Below are 27891 nucleotides of genomic sequence, written 5' to 3' on the forward strand. Positions count from 1 at the left end.
TGTCTCTTTCTGAGGAAGGGAGGGAAGGAAGTTTATTGAGCAGTGGGGGAGGGGTAGGACTTCAGAGGGCATGGACGCAGGCCATCTCATCTCCTAGGTCCTCCTCATCAAAACGGGAGAGGATGGACTCTTCGTCACTATACAGTGAGCTGGTCCCCTGTGCCAGCAGGTCACTGGCAGCACTGTCCATCTCGTCCAGGGTCAGGCGACATGCATCTGCAATCTCCTGCTTGGCCAGGGCCACGAAGCGTGGGTCTCGAGCAAAGAGGCCCAGGCCCTCAGAGATGAGCACCTGGAGGCACAGATGGGATCTGTGTTGACAGTGGGTGCAGCATGGAAACAAAGCAGTATGCACAGAAGGGCTGCTGAGAGTTAGTGATGAACCCATGAAGCACACGGGGATGTCTGTGGGGGACAGTGGGGCACACATCTTGCTGAGCAGAAGTTGCAGAGCAAAGAGAGAGCTACATGCACAACACAGAGACTGGGGACCCCTTTCCCCTCCTTCCCAAGCTCCCACCTCCTCCCCTTCTCTCCCGTCCCTCCTGCCCCGTCCCCTTCTGGACTCACAGCCTCCACCAGGCTGTCAGCACTGCCCCTTTTGCCATGGCTTGGGTCTGAGTGGGTTCCAGGCACATGCAGACAGGTGAAGGTGCGCAGTGGACTGCTGGATTTGCCGAGGTATCCCTCCCCTGCTGCACCCTCCTCCACCAATAGCAGTGGGGCATATAGGAGTCGGCCCCGTTGAGGAGGGGTTGCCCAGGAACCCTGGACCAGAATAAACATCAGGGGCACAGTGATGGATGGATGGGGTATGAGGATCTAGGAATCACTCCCGTGCCTACCTCTTATCCCAAATCACAACTGGAGTCAAACTTAAAGGGTATAAACCAGACTTGAGTTTATTTAAGAGCACAGAAGGCCTGGGTTTGCCACCTACTAGCTGTGTGATCTTGGGTAAGCCTCTCTGGGCCTCAGTCTCTTCATCTGTAAACTGAGGCTAATAGTACCCACCTTATAGGCACAGTGAGGATTGTATGAATTCACATGTGCCCCCTTCTTCAGAAGAACCTAACATGTAGTGTATTTGATAAATTCAGCCTCAGCTGCTCCCACCCCTCCAGACCTCAGCCTCCCTCCCCCACCTCACCTGTGCCCTACTGGGCCCTGAGTTGCGTCCACGATGATAGGTGCCTGGGATGGGTAAATCTTCACAGCTGCCCTGGCGCCGCAGACACTGGATGGTGAAGGGTGGCTTCCGACCTGGGGGTGTAGGGGGCACCATGGGCAAAGAGGAATGTCAGTGCCTCCCCAGCCCTCTGCCCTGATGGCCCAGGGAGGGGGGCCCAGGCCCATGTCCACTCTCACCTGCAGGTGTTGGGGGCAACAGACGGCGGCGTGGTGCTTGGTGGCCATCCACGTATCTCTGGGGTCTGTGAGATGGCAAAAGGATGGGGCGTGGGGGAGTCCCGGCCTGTTCATCTAGGTAGGAGAGCCTGTTCATGAGGAATGGCTGGGGTGAGCTCAGGCCTGGGCATGTGCAGTGGGTTACCATTCCTCCCACACATGGGCTCATGGGCTCATCCTACGTGTCGTGGCCAGAGTGCTGGCTCAGGACTTCCTCTTGCTCATCCTGCTTCTCTGGCCCTTTGGTTGCCTTGGACTGGGAACTTCCTTCTTCTGGAATGGTGAAAATGAGAACCCCAGAGCTTCTCCTGGGGAAAGTGAGGCAAGTTAGGCAGACCAGATCCTCTCAATGTGGTCCTGAGCCCCTGATTCCCTCTCATTCCATGCCCTACCTTCTACAGAAACACTGGACTTTTAATTTTTCCCTAACTGAGAAAATTCACAAAACATAGTTAACATGTCATCATTTTAAGGCAAACACAGGCTTTCTTTAACAGTTGTCTGTCTCATTGGAAGCACCCGAAGTTTCCAAAAAATCAAAGCAGGCTCTCTCTTTGGCCTGTTGAAGAGAGAGCTTCAACACAAGAACTGGGGGTGTGTTGGGGAGGTGGTGAGAGGGAGGCTGTAAAAGCTAGGTGTGACCTCATTTCATCCATCATTCCCATGAGGTAAGTGCTACCGTCACTCCTCATTCACAGGTGAGGAAATTGAGGACCACAGAAACTAAGTGACTAGCTCAAGGTCACTTAGCAAATGGCAGAGCCAGGATTTGAACTTAAACCCATTTTGCTCCACATCATGTGTTTTTGTATATTAAACCTCTGTATTGCCTCTCTCATATGAATCTCTTATTACCCTCTGTTCCCACCAGAGCCCTTGAAGCCCCTCCATTTCTCCCCACATTTCCATTTGAAGGCCCTCTTATACTAACCACCTCTGCGCCCTGAAGTCCCCATATAGCGCCTAGTCCCTGTCTTCCCTCACAAGCCTCCTGCAGAACTTTGGCCATACCTGTGGGCATGGGACCCAGATTGGGGAACATTGGACTGTCTGGAGTTGGGAGCCCGCCCATCATCATCACTGGGTCCAGGGGAAAGTGAATCTGGAGGTTTGTCTCCAACAGGCAGAGACACAGAAATCACGGAGCTCCGGCGAGATGTGGGCTGGGAGCCCATTAGGGCCTATGGAAATCACAGGATTGAGGAGTGCATCCAGGTTATAACCAAGCCACTTGGTCAAACAGTGTGTATCCAGCAACTGCCTCGGGGGCTGAAGCTGGGTCTTGTCCCCAGCCCAACAGTGGGTGGTAGGTACCAAATAAACGTTTGTCTACTGTAGGGTGTCTCCTCTGGGGGGCGTCCTCCCAGAGGCAGTATGGAAGTCACTCAAAGGGTTGAGGGAGTTCAGTTCAGTTTAGTCGCTCAGTCGTGTCCGACTCTTTGCGACCCCATGGATTGCAGCACACCAGGCTTCCCTGTCCATCACCAACTCCCAGAGTTTACTCAAACTCATGTCCATGGAGTCGATGATGCAGTTGGCCAAAAAGTTCGTTCAGGTTTTTCCATAACAGGGTACTGAAAAACCCAAACGAACTTTTTGGCCAGCCCAATATTTTACGATCAAGAGTGTCTAGGGGAGTGAAAGCTTATTGTCCTTACTGTGTACGTTTCCAGGTCCTCGTGTTCCTCCTCTTCTCCCTCCTGCCCCTCTTCCCCTTCCTCTTCCTCTGTGTCACAAGTGAGGGCCTGCCGCATCTCTGGACCCAAGTCTTGCAGGCTCCTCAGGCCAGCCTGTGGGGGTAGAAAAATAGGGAAGCGGGCAGCTCAGGGTCTAAACTTCCCTGCCCTTGGGTACGAGTGTGGCGTGGGAAAGGAGCCCCACAGCCACCCCTGACCCTCTGTGGGTCCTGGGGCCTCACTTTCTTCATCTGTGACATGGCTTCCATGAGATCAAGAAGGCAGTCAGCCTCAGCTACAATGCTTCCACATATCCCCACCCAGCTCAGCCCCTGCTCCCAAGACCTGAAGGGCAGAAGAGGTGCTTGGGGGGGCCTCGGTGCCTAGTAGCCCCTTTTCTTTCCTCCGCCGGAATTTGCGGAAATAGTCCTGGATCAGAAATGTGGCGTAGAATTTGCCCACGGTAACTTCTTCCTCTGGGAGCAAGGGAGAAGAAGCAAGGTCACACAGAAGTCCTCTGCTCTCCCCGCTTCTCCCACCAAGGCTTGGACTCTTCCCCTGCACCCCTCCATCTGTAGCCAGGGATGGTTTGGTGGTAGTGAGCAAATCCTCGACATTCAGAGGCGGGCTTAAGAAATTGGGGTGGAGCCAGCTCACCGTCAGCTGGCGGGATGACCTCATCTAGCAGCTTCTGCTTCATCCGCTTCCAGATCTTTTTGATGACAATCCGCAGCTCCTGATTGGCTTGCTCCAGGTTCCCTGCATCGGGAGAGGATATGGGCATAAGCCAATGGGAAGAACACTTCACAGCTACTCCCTCACTGTTGGAGGGGGCGTCACAAGCTTCTACTGCAGCCACACACTGCTCCGGTTGGACAGGTGGGAAAACAGACTTGGAGAAGACAAACTCACCTATTTTGAGGTTCAGAGCTAGGAGTGGGGCCCATTCTCCAATTAGTTTGCTCCTGGCACCTTCCCCAGGAACCCTCTCCCTCCTGCCCCTCCCCCTCTTCCCCACACACCTTCTGTCTTGATCTTCAGGGATGTCCGGACCAGGGCAAAGAGTGTGGCGTTGAATGTCACTGTCCCATCTGAGTTGAGGGGCATGTTCATCGCCACAAGTCTCTGTGCACAGCAGGGATATGGAAGCCACTTTGGGCAAATGCCAGGGATGCAGGCATGTGATGCCCAAGGGCAGAAGCCTTTGAGGATGCCACCAAACACCCCTTCCCCACCCAAGACAGGGTCCCTGGCCACCCCAGTCATATGGTGGACAGTCCTCTCCGAGGCAGTGGTGGGCAGGTGCACAGACCTTGCAGGCCACTCGGTGCGGGCACAGCTTCCCGAATCCCAGGGGGGGCTGAATGCGTCTCAGCAGGGCAACCACATCCAGGTGCTTGATGCGGCCTCTGGGCAAGGTAGGGGTGGATAGGAGGCACTACTGGGTTGGAGATAACCCCTCTAGTCCTTACTCAAGGTCCTACCAGCTCATCACTCCCTCCCGGCACCAACACCCCATAGCCTGCCAGGGAAGAATTGGGAGGGGAAAAGGCCGAGGACAGCAGCAGTGGGAACCTTGGAGCATCTACTGCCTGGGTAATGGGGAGCACAGGTGGGTGGTTCTGGGGTTGGAGGACTGTGGGGGGCAGTACACCGTCCTCTGGGGTCCCAGGTATGGGGTTAGGGGGCATACTTGGCCCCAGGGTCATATTCAGACCAAATCCGCTTGAATTCATCGAGGTGATGGGGGCCCAGGATGGACCAATCTCTGGTTAGATAATCAAAGTTGTCCATGATCACAGCCACAAAGAGATTTATGATCTGTGGGCCAGTGAGTAGGAGAAGTTAGGTGAAGGGCAGAGCAGGGTATGTGGGTTTGGTGGGAGGCTGAGGTAAGCTTATATGGTCACTGACTCAGGAGTCCTTGGTTTGCTCTTGTCAGGCCAGCCCTTTCATCTGCTCTGAAGATCTGGGCTCCCCACCTCATCCCCGGACTTCCTCAGAGCCAGCCCCTGAGACAGTGGTAATAGTGGTGGGGAAATGGTCCTTACCAGGAATGCACAGAGCATGAAGAAGCTGATAAAATAGGCGATGGCAAAATTGCTACCACAGCTAAACTCCTCACCAGGGCCAAAGTCAGACTCAGGGTCACACCGGCTTCCGGGAAGGCTGGCAAGCATTATCTCCTGCCATGCCTCACCAGTAGCACACCTGGGGGGTCACACAGGGATGCCATCTTGGAGGGGAGGCTGTGACATCATGACAAGGGGCTGTAGGGGCCAGAGGGGTGAGGAGATGACCTATTTCTTGCCAGGTGCAACAGCTGGTAAAGATAGCATTTCAATATTTTAAAAGCTGGTGTGGCCATGTTGATGACAGTCATGTTTTCATTTTATAGATGCAAGGTCTATGAAAGGTATACGTCTTGCAGCCAGAAAAAGGATGGCTGAGGCTGGACTATTCTAAAAGATTCTTTAGAACACAACCAGAAAAGGTCTTCAGGAATATGGAGTGTCACAGCACCAGCACTAGTGTTAGTCTCTCAGTCATGTCTGACTCTTTGCGACCCCATGGACTGTAGCCTGCCAGGCTCCTCTGTCCATGGGATTCTCCAGGCAAGAATACTGGAGCGGGTAGCCATTTCCTTCTGCAGGAGATCTTCCCAACCCAGGGATCGAATCTGGGTCTTCTGCATTGCAGGCAGATTCTTTACCATCTGAGCCACCAGGGACACCCCGTGGAGTCCCATGCTGCCCTGTTATTTCCATAACTCAGGCAGTCTGGGGCCCAGAGAGGCCATGTGCCACTCCCCCCCCCCAAAAGCATGCTGGAGATCAAAGCAGCAGGGAAAGGGTGTTTGTGTCACCTGAACAAAAGCAGTACAGCCTGTGGAAAGGTCTGGAAGTTGTTGTTTCGGTTGATCTGTGTGCCATCCTGAAGAGCCACCTTGCCGAACATCTGTGGGCACACAAGGGCTGTGTCAGAGGGGTGACTCTGTGCTCTTTACAGGATCCCACCCATTTCACAACACCTAATACCTGAAGGATCCTCACCATGCTGACAAACAGGCACTGCTGACCCCATTACGCAGATGTGTGGACTGACTCAGGGTTATGCGGCTTGTCTGTCTTTATACCCCCACTTTGGGCTCATTCCTGTCTAACCCCTGTCAACAGAAGAGTGCCCGAGGGATGCTCCCTAGTGTTTCCACGTACCTGCATCCCAATGACTGCATAAATGAAGAATATCATTGCAATGAGAAGAGCCACATAGGGTAAGGCCTAGGTGGGGAGAGAGGATGATAGGTACTCAGGTCCAGGCAGAGAACTGTAAGCCCCAGAATGCGCTGCTCCCTCAAGCCTGGGACATATGAGAGATGTGGTCCATCCCCAAGGTGCCTACAACACAGTATTAAGTACAATAGAGTAAGGTGTGTGAGGCCAAGACACGTTGGGAATTGGAAGCCCACAGAAGACAGAAAACTGGAAATAGTAAGCTGCTGATGGGTATGACATGCTGGAAAGGGTAGTTCTGGGAATGGTAAAAGGACAAGCTGAGAGGTGTGAGGTAGGGATGAGGAGTGGACAAAGGAGTGGGGGAGTTACCTGAAAAGACTTGATGAATGTCCAAAGTAATGTGCGAATCCCCTCACCCTTACTAAGAAGCTTGACCAATCGCATGACTCGGAAGAGGCGAAAGAAGGTGATCGAAATGCGGGAACTGTCCTCAGAGCTCTGGGATTGAGTGTGTAGTGAGTATGCTCAGTTCACATTTGCTTCAGCCACCTCCCAGTCTCGTACTTTGACCTCCCGAAGCCATCAAATCCCTCAGAACCCAGGCCCCAGAGTGGTTAGGGAACATTTCTAAGGACTTTCAGGCAGAAAGGAAAGGATGGTAGGTGAAGAGAAAGGTATAGAGTCCCTGCTGTGAGGTGGGGGTTTACCTCGCCCAAGTGGCCACCATTCTGGATGGAGATATTACCAAAACAGAGGTGATGAGATCACAGGGCCAGTGAACAAGAGGAGAAATGATGGAGCAGATATGAGGGATAGAGGATGGCAGAGTTATTATCCAGGGATGATGAGGAAGGTTATGAAGTGATGGATCAGGATGGTTGAAGGAAAAGTTGGTAATAAGGGTGAAAGGGAAAGGAGAAGGTACAGAAGATGATGGAGGAGAGATATTGCAGCCAGTGGAGGAAATGGTGGAGCCAGTGGTTTCATGGACATGAGAGATCCGATGGAAGATCCAAGGGAGAAGCCAGTGATGGCGATATGGACCCAGCAGCATTGTCAACGGAGGACCACGCAGTACCCAATGAAGATGATGATGGAGCCAATGGTGCAATCAGTGGTGATGACAGAGCCGTGAAAGACCCAGTGTCAGAGACGATGGTATTGGTGGAGGAAATGGAGCCAATAAAGGAATCAGAAGAGATGATGCAGTCAAAGCAGGAGTTGGTGGAGATGATGGGGCCAATGGAGGGGGATGTAGAGGCAGTGAAGAAAATAATGGTAAAAACAAGGGAGTCATTTTAGGAGCTGCTGGAGGCAGGGCATAACTTGCAAATAAATGGGACGGGGGAGGGCTGGGAGAAGAGGGCTTTGGCTGAACCCAACACAGACTCAGAGAGATAGTGCTAGAGGAAGGAGTTCTGAGTCTCTGGGAGTGAGTAGGATGTGAGTGGGAACCACCTCCCCATGAGAGAAAGCCCTGGGATTGAGGTGAGAGAAGGTTGGTAGTAGAGTGGGTTAGTACAGAGGCCAGTCCTCACGTTGACTTCAGTGACGGCAATGTCCACTACGCTGCCCACCACAATAAGAGCATCAAATGTGTTCCAGGCATCAGTAAAGTAATGCTGTAGACAAGAGGAAAGCAGTGTGCTGTCTTCTCAGAGCTAGAAAGCTAGGGTATGGGGCTCGTGGTGGTTGGGGACAGCGGGGAGGCAGGGCCTGGGTTGGACCATGATCGGGCTGCATCTAGATCCCTCTTCCTCCTTAATCTCATGACTCACTAGTTGCTGCCCCCTGGTGGTGGTGGTTTAGTTGCTAAGTTGTGTCCAACTCTTGTGACCCCAGGGACTGTAGTCCACCAGGCTCCTCTGTCCATGGGATTTTCCAGGCAAGAATACTGGAGTGGATTGCCATTTCCTTCTCCAGGGGATCTTCCCAACCCAGGAATCAAACCCAGGTCTGCTGCATTGCAGGCAGATTCTTTACCGACTGAGCTATGAGGGAAGTACCCCTGAGAGGTATGCAATGAGCTCCACCCTTAGGAATGGATTAGGTCTCGGAGGGGGGTACCTTGGGTTTGAAGGCAATGATTTTGAGCACCATCTCGACAGTGAAGAGGCCAGTGAAGACCATGTTGAGGATGTCCATGGCATAGTTGAAGGGAGCAGTCTGTTCATAGTGCTGCAGGAGAAAATCAGATGTGGGGATATAGCATGAGGCAGAAAACCCCCGTAACAGTCAAATATTCTCTGGCTTGGACTGAGGTGAGTCTGGGGATGTGGCAGCACGATGAGTTGGCCAAAACTCTCACACTGTCCACTTCCCATTATGGATATTGGAAAGCCCAGCTCTTGATTTCTTAGCTTTCCTTGCAGCTAGTTCTGACTAATGAGACTGAAACATAAGCTTGCTGCTGCTTGGACAGCTTCTGTGAAAAATATTTTTGATTTCCAATAAAAGGATCAAAGAAGGAAATGGCAACCCACTCCAGTATTCTTGTCTGGAAAAATCTCATGGACAGAGGAGCCTGGCAGGCTACAGTCCATGGGGTCACAAAGAATTGAACACGACTCAGAGACTAAACAACAAAAGGGTCAAATAAGGAAAGTCCCTTACTGCAACCTTCCTTCTTTTTTCCTGCTTTGAATGTGGTTTTGATGCCTGGAGCTATGGCAGCCATTTTGTGACCATGAAGCAACAATCATGAGACTGAAAACCAACTTGCTAAGAATAGTGGAACAGAAAGAGCCTGGGTCCCTGGTGGGCAATAAGCAAAGAGCCTACCTCTGCTTGCTATGTGAGATAACTCACATTTTATTGATTCCAGGATATACATCTTTTCACATTTTAGAATCTCTGAAATTTGGGTGCATTTCACAGTCAATGGCAACTTATATTTGCCATCTGCCATATTTTTTCACATTCTCACATTCCTGAAATTAGGGTGAATAGGTCTGTAATTTGAAAAAATGTGACACATATCTTCAAAGCTTAAGTTTCTCTCAGTTGGGGTTTTGTTACTTGCAGACTAAAGCATTTCTGATGGTTCTCAAGGATTTGTGTGGACAGAATAGGGTCAGGTGTCTGGTGGGGGTCAGGGTGGGGAGTTCAGACCTGCATGGCTAGAGCAACTGTGTTGAGCAGGATGAGCAGGAACATGAGATACTCGAAGGCAGCAGAGTTCACAGTGGCCCACACACGATACTGATGTGGGTTCTTGGGAATATAGCGACGGAGTGGTTGGGCCTTGAGGGCATATTCTACACACTGGCGCTGCATATGGGTGCAAAGCATGAGTGAGCGATGGTGTCCCAAGGCAAGGAGTTGGGGAGGGGAGTTGGTGAATCAGGGGTCAGAGGTCACCTGGTTCTTATCCAGCTCACAGTCTTGGTATTCCTGCTCGCCCTGGGCTCGGAAGGTGATGATGACAAAGCCCACAAAGATGTTCATCATGAAGAATGCAATGATGATGATGTAGACAATGAAGAACACTGAGATCTCCACGTGGTAATTGTAGATGGGGCCCTTGTCCTCTGCGTTTGCATCAATGGCCTTGTATAGCAGCCTGGGGAGCCAGTGGGGGCAAGTGGGGGGATATCCCAGACTCCTCCAACCTACCCATAGACACCTTAGATACCCTAGAATGTCCTTCTCAAATATCCCCCCCCCAACCTAATCACCTGAGACCTCCACATCAGGTCATCAAAGACTCCCAAAGCCCAGCCCTCCAGAGACCCAGAGATCCCCATCCAACCCTCCAGAAAATTCCCCAATCAGGCTCTCTGAGACCCTCAAATCCCTTAAGTTCCCACAGATGCCCAATTCTCTTCCAGTCATCTTGGGGTCCCTATGCAGCTCCCCAGAACTCCCCCACAAGCCCCCAAAGATCTCTAAGTCCTCTGTCCCATCAGCTTGAGTTCTTTGTTCCATTTCCCCCCCAAACATCTTTGATTAATACCCCTGAAGACTTGTGCAGGTATCTGGAAACCACTGAATCTCCAGCTCCATCTCCTCCAAGACCTCCACCCAGTCCCCCAGACCCCTACCCAGGTACCCTCTAAATCATTTCCAGTCCTCTCTAGACTTCCACTTAGTGCCTCAGAGATGTCTACTCAATTCCTAGAAGCCCCCTCACCCAGGTCCCCAAAGCACCCTCAACCAACTTCTAGAAGATCCCCACTTAGTCATCTGATACACCCACCAGTCCCCAGAAAACTCTATCCATTCTCCAGAGACCTTCATCACATCTCAAGATACCCTTCCACTCATCCCCAGAATATCCCAAGCCAGTGCACTAGTGACTCTCGCCCAGTCCCCTGCCCATCCCTAGGGCCCTGTCCCTCACGCAGGCCAGCCTTCGAAGGTGGAGACAGTGAACAGGGCCATCATGGCTGAAAGGACATTGTCAAAGTTGAAATCGCTGTTGACCCAGAGCCGCTCCCGGACCAGAGGCCTTGACACATCTCCATCGGGGTAGACCAGGAAGGAGCCCCTGTGGATGTTGCAGACATGCTGGATGTGTGAGGAGGGGTGGGGAGCTATGGAAAGGTGACTGGTGTCTCCAGCATGGAGGCAGCAGGGCATAGTGGTGGGGGTGAATAGCCTGGGTTCAAATCCTGAACTTCCATTTACTGACTGGGTGACCTTGGGCAGTTAGCCCCTCTGTGCTTCAGTTTTCCCCATTTATGAATAAGGATAATGACAGAACATATTTCTTGGCTTGTTACAAGGATTAATTTTGTCAATCAGTGAGAACAGTGTCTGGTGCATTGTTGGGACCATATACGTTAGCTATCATCACCATTATTATCATCATCATTGTCATCCAGGAAAAAGCAATACTGATAATAGCCAACATTTATCAGCACTAAGTATATGCCAGGCTTTGTGCTAGGCTTTACATGTACTACTTTTACATTGTAGTACACTCTCCATGTAGTAACTCATTTACTCTTCACAACAACCTTGTGAAATCCATACTCTTTTGATCCTCATTTTTCAGTTAAGGAAAATGGGATTCATTGAGGTTAAGAAACATACTCAAGTCTCATGAGATGAATTTGAAGCAGGAATGTCTAATTTCAGTTAACTACTACCCTCTACAGGCTTCCCAGGTGCCCTAGTGGTGAAGAATTTGCCTGCAATGCAGGAGACGTAGGAGATGCAGATTTGATCCCTGGATTGGGAAGATCCCCTGAAGTAGGGGGGCCCACTCCAGTATTCTTGCCTGGGAAACCCCATGGACAGAGGAGCCTGACAGGCTAGTGTCATGGTGCTGCAAAAGAGTCAGACATGGCTTAGTAGCTAAACATCAACTACCCTCTATAGGAGTCTCAAGGTGGAAGCTGGGGACTTGGTGGTGGTGGTGGTGGGTGTTTGGGAATTGCCGGGGGGGTTGGAGTGGAGTGGAGGTAACTGTGGGGAATGTGAAGAGGGGTTTGGGGCAATTACTGGGGGTATCTTAAGGATTAGTGAGTTCTGAGAGCCTTTTCAATTCTTAGAATTCTCAGGGTGTATCAGGGCCTTGAGGAATTCTGGGGTCTTGGGGGCCTTTATAGAATCTGGGGGTGGCACTTACCTTGTGGTCCAATGGTTAAGAATCTGCTTTGTAATGCAGGGGATGTGGATTTGATTTCTGGTTGGGGAACTAAGATCCCACATGCCACAGAGCAACTAAGCCCATGTGGTCTGGAGCCAACGGGCTATAACTATTGAGCCTATGTGCCATAACAAGAGAGTTCCGTGCACTGCAGCTGCAGCAGAAGATCCTGCGTGATGCAACAAAGATCTGTGTGCTGCTTAGCCAAATAAATATGTGTGTGTGTATGTGTGTAGTCACTCAGTCATGTCCAACTCTTGTGACCCTTTGGACTGTAGCCCGCCAGGCTCCTCTGTCCATGGGATTCTCCAGGCAAGAATACTGGAGTGGGTTGCCATGCCTTCCTCCAGGGGATCTTCCCAACCCAGGAAACAAACCAGCATCTCCTCTGTCTCCTGCATTGGCATGTGGCTTCTTTATCCACTGAGCTATCCGGAAGCCCAGTCAAATAAATATTTTTAAAACTCTGGGGGTCTCTACCGTTCTTTGGAGGAAGGTCTAGGGGTTTCAGAGGCCTGGGTGAGATCCAGGGACCTCTTTGGACTCTGGGAGGAGTCCTGGGCTGCATGGAGGGCAGGATTTGGGCACTTACTTGCATTCTTGGGGTGTGTGTTTGGCCTCATCAGTGCAACTGTAGAATTTCCCCTGCAGGGATGATATTTGTCAAACAGATCCACCCTTCATCCCCCCCTTTCCACCTTGACTCACATCTGAGCCTTTCCAGTGTTTCCTCTCACCTTGAAGAGCTGCACACCAATGCAGGCGAACATGAACTGCAGGAGCGTGGTCACGATCATGATATTTCCGATGGTCCGGATGGCCACGAACACACATTGCACCACGTGCTGAAGGCACCCACAAATATGGCTCATGGACACCACAGGCCATGACAGCCAGGGGGCACAAACTCTTGGTATGTGTGGGGCTCAGGGATTTGGGTTGAGAACATGCGGTCTTGGGTGAAGGACATGTGGGCACCAACTGGAAATTAGTGTTTGCCAGATGGGTATGAGTCCACACATCAGAAACTTGGGTCATAGAAATGTGGCCTTTGGTAAGGAATGGACAGTTACTTGTAACTGTGCCCAGTGTTCAGGGCTGGGTGGTTACAATATCAGGTCCAGGCTATGTGGTCAGGTTGTGGTTGTAGTCGCTAAGTCGTGTCTGGCTCTTGTGACCCCATGGACTGTAGCCTGCCAGGCTCCTCTGTCCATGGGATTCTCCAGACAAGAATACTGGAGTGGGTTGCCATTTCCTTCTCCAGGATATCTTCCCCACCCAGGAATTGAACCTGAGTCTCCTGAATTGAAGGCAGATTCTTTACCGACTGATCTATGAGGGTCAGGCATCACTGCAAATGGCCACTCTGACCATGATCTTTGGCCTCAGGGGTGGGGCAGAGGCTGGGTCCCATGAATTTGGGTGGGATGTGGATACCTTGAGGCCTTTGGCCCTGTTGATGGCTCGAAGGGGCCGCAGTACGCGGAGCACACGCAGAATCTTCACCACTGAGATGGCGCTGGAGCTGAGGAGAGGGCAGTCCTCAGACCATGGCTGGGGCCTGGCCTTGGCTCTTGGAGGGACGGAGTGGGCAAGGTGTCACTCACTGGATACCAAAGGAGATGAGGGACACGCTGACCACTAGCAGATCCAGCAGATTGAACCAGCTACGGCAGAAGGAGCCACGGTGCAGGAAAGCCCCAAACACTGTCATCTTGGGAGTAGGGGGATATAAGGCTAGTGAGAGCACAGATCTGGAGATAGGGAGGACAGTTGGGGACGGAAACAGGAGTGGTGGGCTACAAGGGTGGGTGGGGAGTAGGTTGGGGCAACTGGGGGCACGATGGGGGCATATCAACTGTTGTTCAGTTGCTGAGTCATGTTCGCTGACTCTTTGTGACCCCACGAACTTCAGGGGCCCATTCATACCTTTAGTAGGATCTCCACAGTGAAAATGGAGGTGAAGGCATAATCGAAGTACCCCAGAATCTGGGGGGCGAGAAAGATGGGGGCACCAAGTCATGGCTGGGGGGGCTCCTAGCTGTGTGTCCCTCTCTGTAGGTTTTGCTGTTCCTCTTCCTTCCTTCCCTCTCTTCCTCACTCTCTTTTCCTTCCTTCCCTCCCTCTCCTTCCCCTCTCTTATCACCATCAAAGACTTCTCTACAAGGCAAAAACCTTGGCCATCAGAAAGACAAGGCTTCGGACCTAGCCTCCTCTCCTTCTACCCAGCTTCATGGGCGCCCTTGGTCTGCTCAGCCTCTGAGTACAGCTTCCTCCTCTTCCAAATACTGATCACCTCCCCGGCGCTTCCCCAAGGGTGTTGCACACATAATAAAGGCTAGTACTGCCGCACCTACCATTATTTCTCGTCTCTCTCTGCCTAACTATGGGGTCTTGTCCCTGTCTGCACCCGGACAGCCCTGGGAGTGTCCCCTTGAGCCCCCAGCCCAAGGCTCACGTGGTTGCGGAAGGAGTGGGCTCGGATGGGATCCTCAGCGGCCAGGGACACGCTGCTGAGGATGATAAACACCAGGATGAGATTGGTGAAGATGTGATGGTGGATGAGGGTGTGGCAGGCCTTCCTCAGCCTGGGGAGTGGAGAAATGGCCGTGGTCAGAACCCAGGACCACAGAAGTGACTAAGGGAGCCCAAGGGAGACAGCCTGGGCCCTGTTGCATCAGGCTGTGCACCCCACCTGAGCCTTGGCTGCTCCCTGGTCCTCCCTCTCTCCTTACCCCAGGCCCTCCTGTTTCCCTCCCCTCCTTTTCCCCCCACCAGCCCCCACCACCTGCACATTTGAAGCACTCACGGGTTGGTTTGGCTGAGGCAGAAGAAAGCGCTGCCCTCAGGGATGGGTACCACCTTCTCCTTGGGTACAACTTCCTGCAGGAGTTCCACATGCCCGGCCCCCCCTTCCTCTTCCTCCTCTTCCTCCTCCTCCTCCTCTTCCTCCATGCCTGGCACCAGAAGAAGATCAAAAGAGAGAGAATGAATTGAGAAGATGTATGTAGAGCACCTAGAAGAGTGCTTTCCCATGGTAAAATTCTCATCTCCCTGCTAGAATGGCAGCTCCTCAGAGAAGGGGTTTCAGTTCATTTTGTTTACTTCTGTGTCCTCAGCACTTAGAACACAGGATCGAACCCAGGTCTCCCACATTGCAGGCAGATTCTTTACCAGCTGAGCCACAAGGGAAGCTCTGGGACACAGTAGGGGCTCAGTAAATGTGTGCTGAGTGAACATCACCATCTTCAGGACTGTAGCCCACCAGGCTCTTCTGCCCATGGGATTTCCCAGGCAAGAATACGGGTGCAGGTTGCCATTCCCTTCTTCAGGAGATCTTCTGTACCCAGGGATTGAACCTAGGTCTCCTGCACTGCAGTTAGATCCTCTAACATTGGAACCACTGGGGAAGCCCCTCTTCAGGCATTTACACACTATTTTATAATAAAGGCTCTGAGAAGTTCTGCAATAAAGCAAAATATTGGTTTCTCTTCTTGGGCTTCCCTGATGGTTCAGTCAGTAAAGAATCTGTCTGCAATATGGGAGACCTGGATTTGATCCCTGGGTTGGGAAGATCCCCTGGAGGAGGGCATGGCAACCCACTCCAGTATTCTTGCCTGGAGAATCTTCATGGAAAGAGGAGCTTGGCGGGCTGCAAGGAGCATGGGGTCGCAAAGAGCTGGACACGACTGAGCGACTAAGTACATCTTTAATCTCAGTGTCTTGAAACTTCCTGGCCATACACCAAGTCCATTATTTTCAAGACCATCTCAGAGAAGGCTGCTCCCCAGAGAACAGGGTCTCAGGGGTCACAAGGTCTGCCTGGGTGGTTTCCCCAAGGTCCCACGCCTCTTCCACCTGACCCTGCCCACTTGCCTGCTCCTTCATTTTTTGCAGATTCCTCTTCCTCATTCTCCCCACCAGGCACCTGGGGACAGGAAGATGGGGGTCATCGATGATGGGGGATTCACCAGAGGATGGACACGGGGGAGGCACAGGAGGGATGCAATAAAGAAGGAATGAATAGGCAGAGGATGGGGGTTAAAGACACGCACACAGACAGATACTGGTGGTAGTGGGAGGTGTAGACAGTGCCCAGGCTTTTAACTCACCAGTGCTCCAATCTCCTGTGGAGTTTCCTCAGTGATCTTCTCCCTGGGCAAAGAAATATGGGGGGTGGGGTGGGTGGTGACTGTTAAAGGTTGAAGCAGATAGGCAAGGCTGGTGGAGGAGGGGGTCACTGTAGTCAGAACAGACCTTTCTTAGGTCCCATAGAACCTCCCTGCTTCCTTTTTCATCTCCTTGGTCTATTCTCACAGCAGCAGAAGAGATCCTATTAAGTTCTAAGTCTGGGACATTCCTCCTCTGCTCACACCCCTCCCATAGCTCCTCCCTTACTCAGAGCAAAACCGAAAGTCCTCACCATGGCCCAGGATACCCTTGATCTGGCTTCTCTATTTCCCCCTATTTGAGCTCATGCCCTATCACTCTCCTCCTTGTTCATGCCACTCCATGGCATCCATGGTGTCTCCATGGTATTTTTTTTTTCCACTCCCAGCAGCATGTCACATCTTAGTTCTCTGACTAAGGACTGAATTCGTGCCCCCTGCCCCTCTGCGGTGGAAACATGGGGTCTAATCCCTGGATCATCAGGGAAACCACTCCATGGTGTTTTTAAAATGTGCTAAGAATATTATCACCTCAAGACCTCTGCACTTGCTGTCCCCTTGCCTTGAACACTCTTACTCCAGATATTGGCATGGCTCACTCCCCTACTTCTTTCAGGCCTCTGTTCAATAGTCACCTTCCTTGATTACTCTAACCAAAACAGCAAGCATCATATCTCTCTATTCTCTTATTCTGCTTTCTTTTCCTTCATTACATATTGTAAACATATATTTAATTAAATTATATTATTATATATTCATTTGTTTGTGTTTTGCTTGCCTTTCCCAGCTAGAATGTCGGCTCCATGAAAGCAAGAACTCTGTTTACTTTGACCACTGCTGTCTCCTTAGCATATAGAACAGGGCCTGGCAAAAAGTGTGCACGTATGTATTAGTCGCTCAGTTGTGTCTGACTCTTTGGGACCCCATAGACTATAGCCTGCCAGGCTCCTCTATCTATGGGATTTCCCCGGGCAAGAATACCGGAGTAGGTATTCCTCCCCATTCCCTTCTCCAGGGGACCTTCCTTACCCAGGGATTGAACTGGGTAACAATGAGTCTTCTGCATTGCAGGAAGATTCTTTACCATCTGAGCCACCAGGGAAGCTCTGAGCTACTGGGTTAAAAGTAGGTGCTCAGTAAATGCATGCCCAATGAATGAGGACTGGCAGGTTGGATCTGCAGATAGAGATTTCCAGGGAGACCAAGGCATCTTTGGTGGTGTAGGATGTGTGTATGAGGGTCCCAGTCAGGGATTCCAGGGCAAGAGTGTCTTGGAGGCAGACTCAGACCTCACCTGCCCTTATCTTTGTCAGTGCCTGCATCTCCACTGGCCAGGTTGTCCACAGCGATGGCAAGAAACACATTCAATAGGATGTCTGGGGTGAGCTCAGGCTAGAGAGGATGGAGAAGCAGACTGCCTACAGAGTGCCCAGGTCCTCATTATCCTCCCCCAACCCTGCCATAATCCAGCCTCCCAAGGCTCTGAGGATACAATTGCCGCAGATGAAGAGGATGATGAAATACACGCACACCAGCATCCCTGGGAAGAAGGGGCCGCCATAGGCCATGATACCATCATACATGACCACATTCCAGTCCTCACCCGTCAGTATCTAGGGGTGGGAAGTCACCATGAAGTCCTTGGGACCCTCTTCCCAACCTTGGGTCCCTCCCCACTTGCCCACCCATCCCATGATCTCCAGGTCCCACCTGAAAGACAGTGAGGAGGGCCTGGGGAAAGGTGTCAAAGGTGCTTCGCTTGGTGTGGGTCTGGTCAAAGTTGAACTTGCCCCCAAACAGCTGCATGCCAAGCAGGGAGAAGATGATGATAAAGAGGAAGAGGAGAAGCAGCAAGGATGCAATGGATTTCATTGAATTGAGCAGAGACGCCACTAAATTGCTCAGAGATGCCCAGTGCCTGCAGCAGAGATGGAGGGGGAAGGGTTGACATGTCCAATGGTGAGTCAGGAGCCAAGGCAGGGCTTCATCTTGGGATGTACTGGGACGGACTGGGTTAAGGTGAACTTTGATGTCAGTGTTGGATGTGATTTTGGAGTTAGAGTGAGGTGAGAATAAGAAGGAAGGGGAAGGGGTTATTTGAGGTTAGGGTGGCGTTAGGGAAGATGAGATTAGTGTGGTGGGTATATGGAAGTTGGTGAAGCTAGAATTGGGTTTCAGGTTGGGCCTGGGACTGGGGTTGGGGTAAGGGATGATAGCTGGGGATGGGCTTAGGGAATATTTGGTGTTGTAGTTGACTGAATTGGGGATAAGGTTGTGGTTGAGGGTTGGGATAGAGGAGCGGATGGATGGGGATGAGATTAGGGCTGGGATTGGGGACGAGTTTGCAGTTGGAGATAGGCTAATGGTTATGAGTTTGGGATGTGGGGGTTGTGGTTAGTGATGGGGATGTATCTGGAAGTTAGAAATGAGGTTGGAGGTGGGACTAGGCTTGGGCTTGGATATTGGGGCCGTAAATGACCTTGTGTATGATGAGTGGCTGGTGGTTGGAGTTAGAGATAGTGTTATGGTTGAGGGTGAGGGATGGGGTTTGGGTTGGTGATGAGTACAGGGTTGAATTTAGAGATGGGGTTGAGAATCATATTCTAGCTGAAGTTGAGGCTGAGGAAGGGGAGGGAAGTGGAGTAGACACCCTCCCCAACTGACTTTAATCTCTAGGAAGGCAGGAGCTATTGTCTGCTTTGATTCCTGGTGTTTCCCTAGGGCCTGGAAGGACACCTTGTATACAGTAGGCACTCAATGGATATTTGATAAATGAATGGTGATGCAAATATAGTCATCATTGGAGCCTGGGTGGTGGCTGTTGCAGCTGTGTTTGGGGTCTCAGTCTTCACCCTTCGCCACATACAAACACACCCCCCTCCACCCCTCACCCCCCACATACCTGGTGACCTTAAAGATCCTGAGGAGGCGCACACAGCGGAGTACCGAGATGCCCAGGGGCTGCATGGCACCCACCTCCACCAGGGTAGTCTCCAGGATGCCCCCACAGACCACGAAGCAGTCAAAGCGGTTGAAGAAGGAAGACACGTAGACAGAGGGCCCCAGACCATACAACTTGAGAAGCATCTCCACCGTGAATAGACAGAGCAACACTTTGTTGGCATACTCTGTGGAGAGAAGGGCAGGGGTGAGTGGGCTAGCCAGGTTTTGTGGTGACATGTGGGGAGGTAGGGGCCATGGAGCGATCTGGGGCAGCTGGTATTGGACCAGGCACAAGCTGGTGATGTGGTTAGGATTGAGGATAGGGTGAGTTTGTAGGTCAGGATGCATGAAGTTTTGAGAGTTTTGGAGCTGGGGCAAGGGCAGAGCTGGGGTGTGGGCCTGGGTTAGCCTCTGTGAATACAGAAAAACTGATTCATGGGTAGACTTAGAGCCTAGCATTTAGCTGGGACTGGGGCCGGTTTGAGGGTTGGGGTTAGAAGTTTGCTCAGTATTCAGGTTGGGGCTGAGATTAAAATGAATAATAGTAAGGGCTATTAATAACACTTATACAGTATTAACTCCATGTGGGTCAGGCAACTTTCTAAGCATTTTTCACTTTAACTCGTTTAATCCTCCCCGCCATCCCTGGTGGCTCAGATGGTAAAGACTCTGTCTGCAATGCACAAGATGTGGGCTCAATCCTTGGGTCGGGAAGATGGGGAATGGCTACCCACTCCAGTATTCTTGTCTGGAGAATTCCATGGACAGAGGAGCCTGGCAAGCTACAGTTCATGGGGTCTCAAAGAATCAGACAGAACTGAGCAACTAACACTTTCATTTTTGCTTTTAGCATCTCATGAAGTGGATACTATCACTATCTCCATTTTGTAGATGGGGAAATTGAGGCACAGAGAGTTTAACTTGTCCAGACAGTGGGGTGTTAAGAGCCTGAACTCTAGAGCCAGGCTGCCTGGGTTTGCCACTCAGTAGCTGAGTCCTGGGGTTAGTCATTTAACTCTTCCGGACCTTGGTGCTAGGCCTCTGTGCCTTAGTACTTAATTCAGATAAAGTTGCAGTGAAGAGAAATTGAGTGAGTGCATGTAAACCGCCGAGAACAGAGCCTGACATACACAGCAAGCACTACATAAGTGTAAGCTGCAAGGTAGGACAAGACAGGCTTTCTGCATTTACTTGGGTGGGAGGGCCGTATCTGGGGATCTGGGGCACCCAAGAGATCTTGCATCTGAGCTTCTGGGGTGGAAGGAATTAGGGGCTGGGGAGAAGGCTGGCAGGCTGGGAGGGTGCACCCTGGATCTGGGTGAGCCAGAAGGGCTGCCCGTGGTGCTCTGAGGCGATTGTCAGAGTGTTGAGGAAGACGAGCAGTAACACGGCCCAGTAGCAGGCATTGGACTTCACAGCCCTCCGGCAGCACGCCCGAAGGCCCCGGTTGGCTCGGCGGAGACGGCGGCTGTGGGGACAGGGAGCCCACTGACAGAGATCACTTACCTGAACCTGTCCTGGGGGCTCAGGTGGGGGAGCCTGTTGGTCATGGGGGGCTTGGAGGTGGGGTTCACAAAGTCACAGGGTCTGGGAGTCACACAGCTTTCCCAACTCACCAAAGTCTGGTTTTCATGATCTTATTTCTGGAAAAGGGGAAGATGGGAGGTGGGCATCATTGGGGGCTGAGGGGCACTCAGCAGCAGGGGTTGGAGGTCAGGGCTAGGAAATTGGAGGCTGAAGTCAGGACTGGGGCCAGGATCTGTTCCGGGTTCTGGGCTGGGTCAGGGGTCAAGGGCTGGGGGCCTCACAGGCAGCGTGTACAGCTGGCTAGAGTGCCCTCTTCCTCTTCCTCGTCTCCTTGGGTCTCTGCCATTGAACCGGTGTCACTGGCTGGGAGGCTGGCTGTGGGCAGGGTGGGAGAAGTCAGCACATGAAGATGCCAGGGTTCTGCTCTTGGCCTTCCCCTCTGCCTACTCATCCCACTCCCTCCTCAACCTGGTTGGATCCTCACCATGGCTGCTGGTGGAGTGGGTGGAGTGACTGAACCAGCGCAGACGTCCTCGTCTCCTATTGGTCAGCTCTGCCAGTTGTGGCCCTGTAAGCACAGGGAGGGCATTTGGGGAACAGGGTCTGGAGTGAGGTTAGGGCTCTGGGGTGAGGGGTGTTATTTGGAGTCTTTTTTCTAGGTACAGCCTGGGAAGGGTATCTGAGTCTGGGTTCTGTGTCATAGACCATAACCAGAGGCTGGGCCTAGAGTTGCTGAAGGCTGGGGCTAGATCGGAGGGCAGCCCACATCTGAGGGATGCGTGAGGCAGGGAGTGGGCTGGGTTGAGATTGCCTACGGTGGCCGCCCAGGCCCTCTTCAGCCACGGAACCAAAGTTGCCAGCAGCTGAGGGGTCCTCCACGTCTAGCTCCTCCGCCTGTGTGATCCAGTCCAGGTAGCCCCGGAGGTCCTCCTCCAGCTGCTGCTTCTCCCGAAGCTTCTGGAAATCCCCTCGTGCTTTTGCCTTCTCCCTCTCTTTGGAGAACTCCCTGAGGAAGGAGAATAGAGGGCTAGACAGAGGAACCACCCTGGCCCCCTTGCCATCACTATCCCAGCCACACTGACCTCCTTGCTGTTCTTTGAATATGCTAGGAACGTTTTAGCTTTGGAGACTTTGCACTGGTTCTTCCCTTTGCTTGGAACACTCTTTCCTCAGATATTCCCATGGCTCAGTATCTTTCCCATTTTTACTCAGATAACACCTTCTCAGGGAGGCCCGTCCCTGCTTGTCCTTGTTTGTAATTACAATATCTCCCCATTCCTTTCTTTCCATAGTACATATTTCATATGAGACAAAACACATGTGTGTGTATGTATGTATGTAATATCCAATAAGGCAGAGACTTTTGTCTTTTGTTCCATTCCTAAAAGAGTGCCTCACACTCAGTAGATGCTCAGTGTTGACTGAATGAATGAAGGGGTATTTTAGATGGGTTTTGAAGGATGCCTAGAAGTTTGCTAGGAACAACGAAAAGGGACAGGGGCTGAGGGGTTGGGTAAGTGTCTAGGCTCCTTACCCACTCAGGACACCAAGTACAAGGTTGAGGACGAAGAAGGATCCAAAGATGACGAGACTCACGAAATACACCCAGGGCAGCTCATACCCCATGGCATCCTGCATCTAGGGAGGGGGGAGGACATGCATCTCTCAGTGTATGCAGACCCTCCTGCCTGAGCTCAGGGAGGAAAGGCAGGTTCAGCTTCTGCACTGAGTGTCTGTCATTCCACCTCACCCAGTAGAGGACGTCGGTCCAGCCTTCCATGGTGATGCACTGGAAGACTGTCAGCATGGCGAAGAAAAAGTTGTCGAAGTTGGTGATGCCTCCGTTGGGCCCTGCCCAGCGCCCACGGCACTCCGTCTGGTTCAGCGTGCAAGCACGCCCTGATCCTGAGGACGCACACGGTGACGGGTCCTCCTCCGCCTCTATGTCTGTGGGAACACTGGAGCTCTGGAATCCGAAGTGTGCCCAGCCACAGTCATGGGCACCTTGGAAGCCCGCCTACCTGGGAAGTTTGCCTCAGGGTTCTAGATTTTTCTAAATCAGACAACCCGTAGGGCTTCCCTGGTGGCTCAGTGATAAAGAATATGCCTGCCAATGCAGGAGACCAGGGTTTGATCCCTGGTCCAGAAAGATCCCAAATACTTCAGAGCAACTATTGAGCCTGTGCTCTAGAGACTGAGAACCACAACTACTGAGCCCATGAACTACAACTACTGAAGTCCACACTCTAGAGCCTTTGAGCCACAACAAGAGAAGCCCTCACACTGCAATAAAGACCCAATACAGCCATAAATAAATATACGAAATTTAAAAAATAGACAACCCTTAGCCTCTGACTGCTGGGTCAGGACTCTGAACCGCTGGGAAGCTGTGAAGCCCAACCACAGAGATCTGGGGAGTGGGACTGTAAATTTTGAGGCAGAATCTTATGAGTTAACAGTGAGCCATGAGCCTAGGAACAGAGTCTTGTGAATTTCAGAGGGTCATTTGAAAGAAGGGTGGGGGCAAGCCTTGGGTTTGGGTCTGGATAAAAAAGGCCTGCCTAGGAGTCTTCACTTCTCTGGTGGCTCACTGGTAAAGAACGCTAATGCAGGAGATGCGGTAAACACCGGTTGGATCCCTGGTTTGGAAGATCCACTGGAGAAGGAAATGGAAACCCATTCCAGTATTCTTGCCTGGGAAATCCCAAGGATAGAGGAGCCTGGTGGGCTATAGTCCATGGGGTCACAGAAAGGTCTGAGATTAAGGGTAGAGTCTTGAATACATGGGGTGTGCTGTGTGTGTGTGCTAAGTGGCTTCATGGACTGTAGCCCGCCAGGCCCCTCTGTCCATGGGGTTCTCCAGGCAAGAATACTGGAGTGCATTGCCATTTCCCCCTCCAGGGGATCTTCCCAACCCAGGGACTGAACCCGTCTCTTATGTGTCCTGCATTGGCAGGTGGGTTCTTTACCACTAGCACCACTGGGAAGCCCGAATATATGGGGTAGGGCTTGTTGATCTGGTGGCAGAGCCTGAACCGGGGAGCAGAATCTCGTGTATTTGAGTGTGTCTCCTTGAGAACAGGGAGGGGCTTAGGAGCCAATGGAGGGGGCATGTCCTGTCCCGGGACAGGTGGGCTTGCTGACCAGATCCCAGGAAGTAGCATGTTTTGTGCATGCGTCCGAGGAACAGCTCCAGTCCGATGATGGCGTAAATGATGATGACAAAGAGCACAAGAAGTGCGATATGCAACAGTGGCACCAGAGCCTTCATGATGGAATTGAGCACTATGTGCAGGCCTGTAGGGAGCGAGGGGTGGTCAAAGTAGGGGCGGGGTCAGCTCAGCCCCCCACCCCTCCCACTCTCGTCCATCACCTTCAAGCCTGGGGGATGTGCCACTCACTTGGGACCCCAGACACCAGCCTCAGTGGCCGCAGCACCCGAAATGCCCGCAATGCCTTCACATCGAAGCCCCCTGGCTTCCCTCCCATATGCGGGGTGTCCCCTGGGCGTCCAGGACCCTGCTCCAGCAGCACGCTGAACAGCCTGATGGGGGAGCATGGGAAAAGGAAGTATGGGGTCAGGCCTTGGGATCCCCCCTTCCCTTCTTTTCCTTCTCCTCTGAGAAGTACAAATCCCTGTAACTGGAAATGCAAATAGGTTTAAAATACGTTAATATTCCTGATTCTGGCTGCCAAATGGGGGCAGTCTGAAGCAGTCACTTCCCTGAGCCCCGAATTTAACAGGTCTGTGGTGGGAAGTTGAACTAGGGTGGGGTGTGTCCCTGCAGATGCGCACCCGACCACGACAATGATGAAGTCGAGCAGGTTCCAACCGTTGCGGATGTAGGCGCTGGGGTGAAGCACCAGCCCGTAGGCCACGATCTTGAGCACCGTCTCCACAGTGAAAATCACCAAAAATACGTATTCCACCTGCTCCTGGGGGCAGAGCCAGGGGCAAGGCGGGAGATTGGGAAGTTATTTGGGAGTGGGGTTTGTTTGATAGGGGGTAGGGGGAGGCGGGTCTTCCCTCGTGGCTCAGAGGATAAAGAATCCTCCTGCAATGTGGGAGACCTGAGTTCGATCCCTGGGTTGGGAGGAACCCCTGGAGAAGGGAACAGCTACCCACTCCAGTGTTCTGGCATGGAGAATTACATGGACAGAGGAGCCTGGCGGGCTACAGTCCATGGGATTGCAAAGAGTCCAACACAACTGAGCAACTTTCACTTCAGGGGGAGGCCAGCAAAGCAGGACGGAGGGTGGGGCTGGGCAGGAGAGGGTCATCTGGGTCAGCAGGGGCGGGGCCTGGCTGGAAGGCTTGAAGTGTGGCTCTACTGGAGCTGTATCTAGCTGGAGGCAGGGAGGGCAAGCCTCACCAGGTTGTGGTTGGCAGTGTTGGAGTCGTCCTCTGGGAAGGGGATGTAGACTCCCAGGGCCACGCAATTGGCAAAGATGGTCAGCAAGATGAGGATGTCGAAGGGCCTCAGGTGGACACAGTTAAGGACCCAGGCAGAGTGGCCTCAGAATATGACATTCCCTTGGGGCCCTCCCCACCCAGTGCTGACTCGACCCTAAGATGACCAACCTTGACATTCCCGGCCCCTGCTCTGACCAAGGCCTTGTCTCTGACCCCCCGGGAAACCTTAGCATCCTCAAGTCTGGCTGAGATTTGGTCTTTGACTCTTGACACCACTCCCTCCTCTAGACCTTCACCTTTCTCAACTCTCCCTTGAATTCAGTCTTAACCCTTGATCCCTGGTGATCTCAGCCCTCTTTCATTCCAGCCCTGGCTTGATCCTTGACTCTCGGTACTCTGATGACCTTCACCCCTGAGCCCTGCCCCTGGCCTTCAAGGATGCTTCCATTCCACAATGCTGATGCAGGACCGCCGCAGGGGGTTTGCCAGGGTGAGGCAGAAGAGTGCCCGGGGTGACCGCTGGGCACTGGCTACTGCCACTGTCTTGTGCTTACTGTGCTGAGTCTTTCGCTTAGGGGTCTCTAGGCCCGATGCCCCACTGATTTCACCATCTGATGCTGGGGGCCCAGGGCACAGCCCCCATTCGGGCCCAGGGCCTGTCCCATTGGCTGGACTGGGCTCTGGGGTGGTGTCTGTGTGAAGAAACCAAGTCAGGGTGAGGACAAGGTATTGGTTGCCTCCTGCCTGATCCTATTCTTCTATCTGAGGGAAGGAGAGAAAAGCATGTAAAATTAGGGGGAGTTGAGGGTACCTGGGAGTTGGTGGTGGACAGGGAGGCCTGGCGTGCTGCGATTCATGGGGTCGCAAAGAGTCGGACACGACTGAGCGACTGAACTGAACTGAACTGAACTGAGGGTACCTGAGTTAAGGATTGGGGGATGAGTTGGTATTAGAATTGACTGAGGGTAAAGTGCAAGTTTATAGGTGAGTGAGGGTGAGATTATATTTCTAACTGAAGCAGAGTTTGTGTTAGATTTGCAGGGGGTGGGGAGCTTAAATTTGCATGGGATAGGACTGAATTTATAGCTGGAAGCAAATTTAGGGTTAAACTTGAGTGGTAGATTTTGGGTTGGGTTTAAATTCAGGTGGGAGTAAAGTGTGCTTAAAATATGATTTAGGGTTAGGCCTAGATAGTTGAATGAGTTGGGATTTGAATCAGGATCAAGGTTAGCGTTAAACTTGAGTTTGAGTTCAGGTGGGATCTGAGTTTTACATTGGGGTTTTCAGCTAAATTCATTCCCAATTCCCACGGCCTTATTTCAGCCTCTAAGGGGCAGTGGGTTGGCCTGGTTAAGATACCATCAGCTTTGGAGGAAAAAAGCTATTTGAATTTAAATCCTGATTCTACCACTTGGTAGCTTTCTGTGGCCTTGAGCAAATTATGTAATCTCTCTGAGCCTCAATTTTCTTATTTGTATAATGAGATGACAATAAGAGTACCTACAACATAGGGTTGTTGTGAGGATTAAATGAGTTCAGCATTCAGAAGAATGTCTGACACATAGTATTATTCCCATTTTTCAGGTGGAGAAATTGATGCAAAAAGAGAGGTTATTTGAAGAAGCAGCTGAATTGGGAGTTAAACCAAGGGAGTCTCTGACTCTAAACCTTCACGACTTATTACCACCATCAAGTATGCATTCTGTCTTTCTCTCTGATCCTTAAAAATGGGTCTGTGCTCTTTCTGGAAAGTCAGAGACCCATTCACCAACAGTGCTGATATCCAGGGGTTGGGGTTGAGTTTAGGTGACTTTAGAGCTCATGGTAAGGTCTGTATCTATGTTGGGATTTGGACTCTAACAGTGGATTGCCCTCTGGTTGGTAAAGTTTGTGTTAGGATTAAGCTTGGGGCTGACACTGGAGTTGAAGTTGGGGTGGGTGCTAGGATAGAGATCAGGGCCAGGATTGGGGCTGGGTTTCAAATTGGGATCTAAGGCTGTGGGCTGTGTTGGGGCTGTCTGGGATGGGAACAGGGTAATATGATTCCAGTCCCCAAAAGGCTCTCCAGGGGAAGGATCCTGGGGGGCAGTGGGTGGGTCAGAGGGGCAGAGGATAGAGCAGAGCCCAGGCTTGCTCCAAGGGTCTGTAGGGGTGGAAGGTTGCTCTCACCTTTCCCGCCTTCAGATGCCGACATCCTCCTTTCGAGACTGAAGAGCCATCTGCACACAGCCCCTGTCTCTTCCGCCAGCTTTGGAGGGATTAAGGTCACAGGGCGGGGCCATAACAGGGTCGGATAGGAGGGTGAGGAGGGGTGAAGATGGGACACTTGTGGGCCAGAGCCTGGCAACAGAAAAGGCACTGATTAAAAAAATATATATACATATATGTATATTTATTTTACAAAATATATACCAGCACCAGAGGCAGAAACTAAAATAAGAAAAATGATAATTGTTTTTCAAAAGTATCTGAAATTTGAAGTATGCAGGAATAGACATAAGATAACATATGTGCAAGATCTCCATGGGAAAAAATTATCAAATGTTATCAAATGATTAAAAGGGATCTAAATAAATAGAGAGATAGATTAAATTTACTAATTGAAATAGTCAGTATTATGAAGATGTCACTTCCTCCCAAAGTGATCCAGAGATTTAATGCAGTCCCAAATAAATTTCTAAAGATTTTTCCTTGACATTTGACAAACTAATTCTAAAATGTATGTTGATATACAAAAGACCTAGAAAAGCAAAATCTTTGAAAAATAACAAGATGGGAGGACTTGCCATATTAGATATCAAACTTGTAATAGAGCTAGAGTAATTAAGAACAAAATAGAGTTCAGAAACTCTATTTTGTCCCACATGATTTAATGACAAACGTGGCACTACTGATCAGTGAAGACAGGGTGGTCTTTTTAATG

At 51.5% G+C, this 27891-nt stretch overlaps 1 protein-coding gene across 1 annotated transcript; it reads right to left on the reverse strand.

Annotated features, from left to right (window-relative positions):
* Positions 1-27162, reverse strand: CACNA1F (calcium voltage-gated channel subunit alpha1 F). Its single transcript, XM_040265322.1, has 48 exons — positions 27138-27162; positions 25411-25660; positions 24928-25033; positions 24351-24490; positions 23956-24098; positions 23699-23851; positions 22305-22501; positions 22089-22192; positions 21370-21560; positions 21039-21122; positions 20836-20929; positions 20644-20670; positions 20335-20495; positions 18987-19212; positions 17795-18002; positions 17577-17697; positions 17379-17460; positions 16028-16070; positions 15774-15843; positions 14725-14872; positions 14374-14503; positions 13845-13904; positions 13523-13629; positions 13353-13440; positions 12653-12760; positions 12508-12560; positions 10662-10808; positions 9680-9881; positions 9431-9589; positions 8387-8497; positions 7858-7941; positions 7027-7047; positions 6689-6817; positions 6299-6364; positions 5950-6041; positions 5135-5294; positions 4777-4904; positions 4396-4492; positions 4106-4208; positions 3741-3842; positions 3429-3559; positions 3066-3197; positions 2419-2588; positions 1608-1715; positions 1369-1496; positions 1151-1263; positions 571-768; positions 1-292 (listed from the first exon to the last, which is right to left on the reverse strand). Exons 1-48 carry the CDS (start codon positions 27160-27162, stop codon positions 62-64), a joined length of 5931 nt encoding a protein of 1976 aa, XP_040121256.1. The 3' UTR covers positions 1-61.
* Positions 27163-27891: the final 729 nt, after the last annotated feature.

This window comes from Oryx dammah, unplaced genomic scaffold, assembly GCF_014754425.2.
Source record: "Oryx dammah isolate SB20612 unplaced genomic scaffold, SCBI_Odam_1.1 HiC_scaffold_23, whole genome shotgun sequence".
Taxonomy (NCBI): Eukaryota; Metazoa; Chordata; class Mammalia; order Artiodactyla; family Bovidae; genus Oryx; species Oryx dammah.

What these genes read in the sequence shown, in the direction of transcription:
- CACNA1F (XM_040265322.1), bottom strand. Translation starts at nt 27,162, where the DNA reads ATGTCGGCATCTGAAGGCGGGAAAG. An exon ending in GCCAGCTGTACACGCTGCCT is followed by an intron (nt 20,671 to 20,835) that starts GTGAGGCCCCCA and finishes CCCCTTTTCCAG; the next exon opens with AAATAAGATCATGAAAACCA. An exon ending in AGGATCTTTAAGGTCACCAG is followed by an intron (nt 18,003 to 18,986) that starts GTATGTGGGGGG and finishes TCTCTGCTGCAG; the next exon opens with GCACTGGGCATCTCTGAGCA.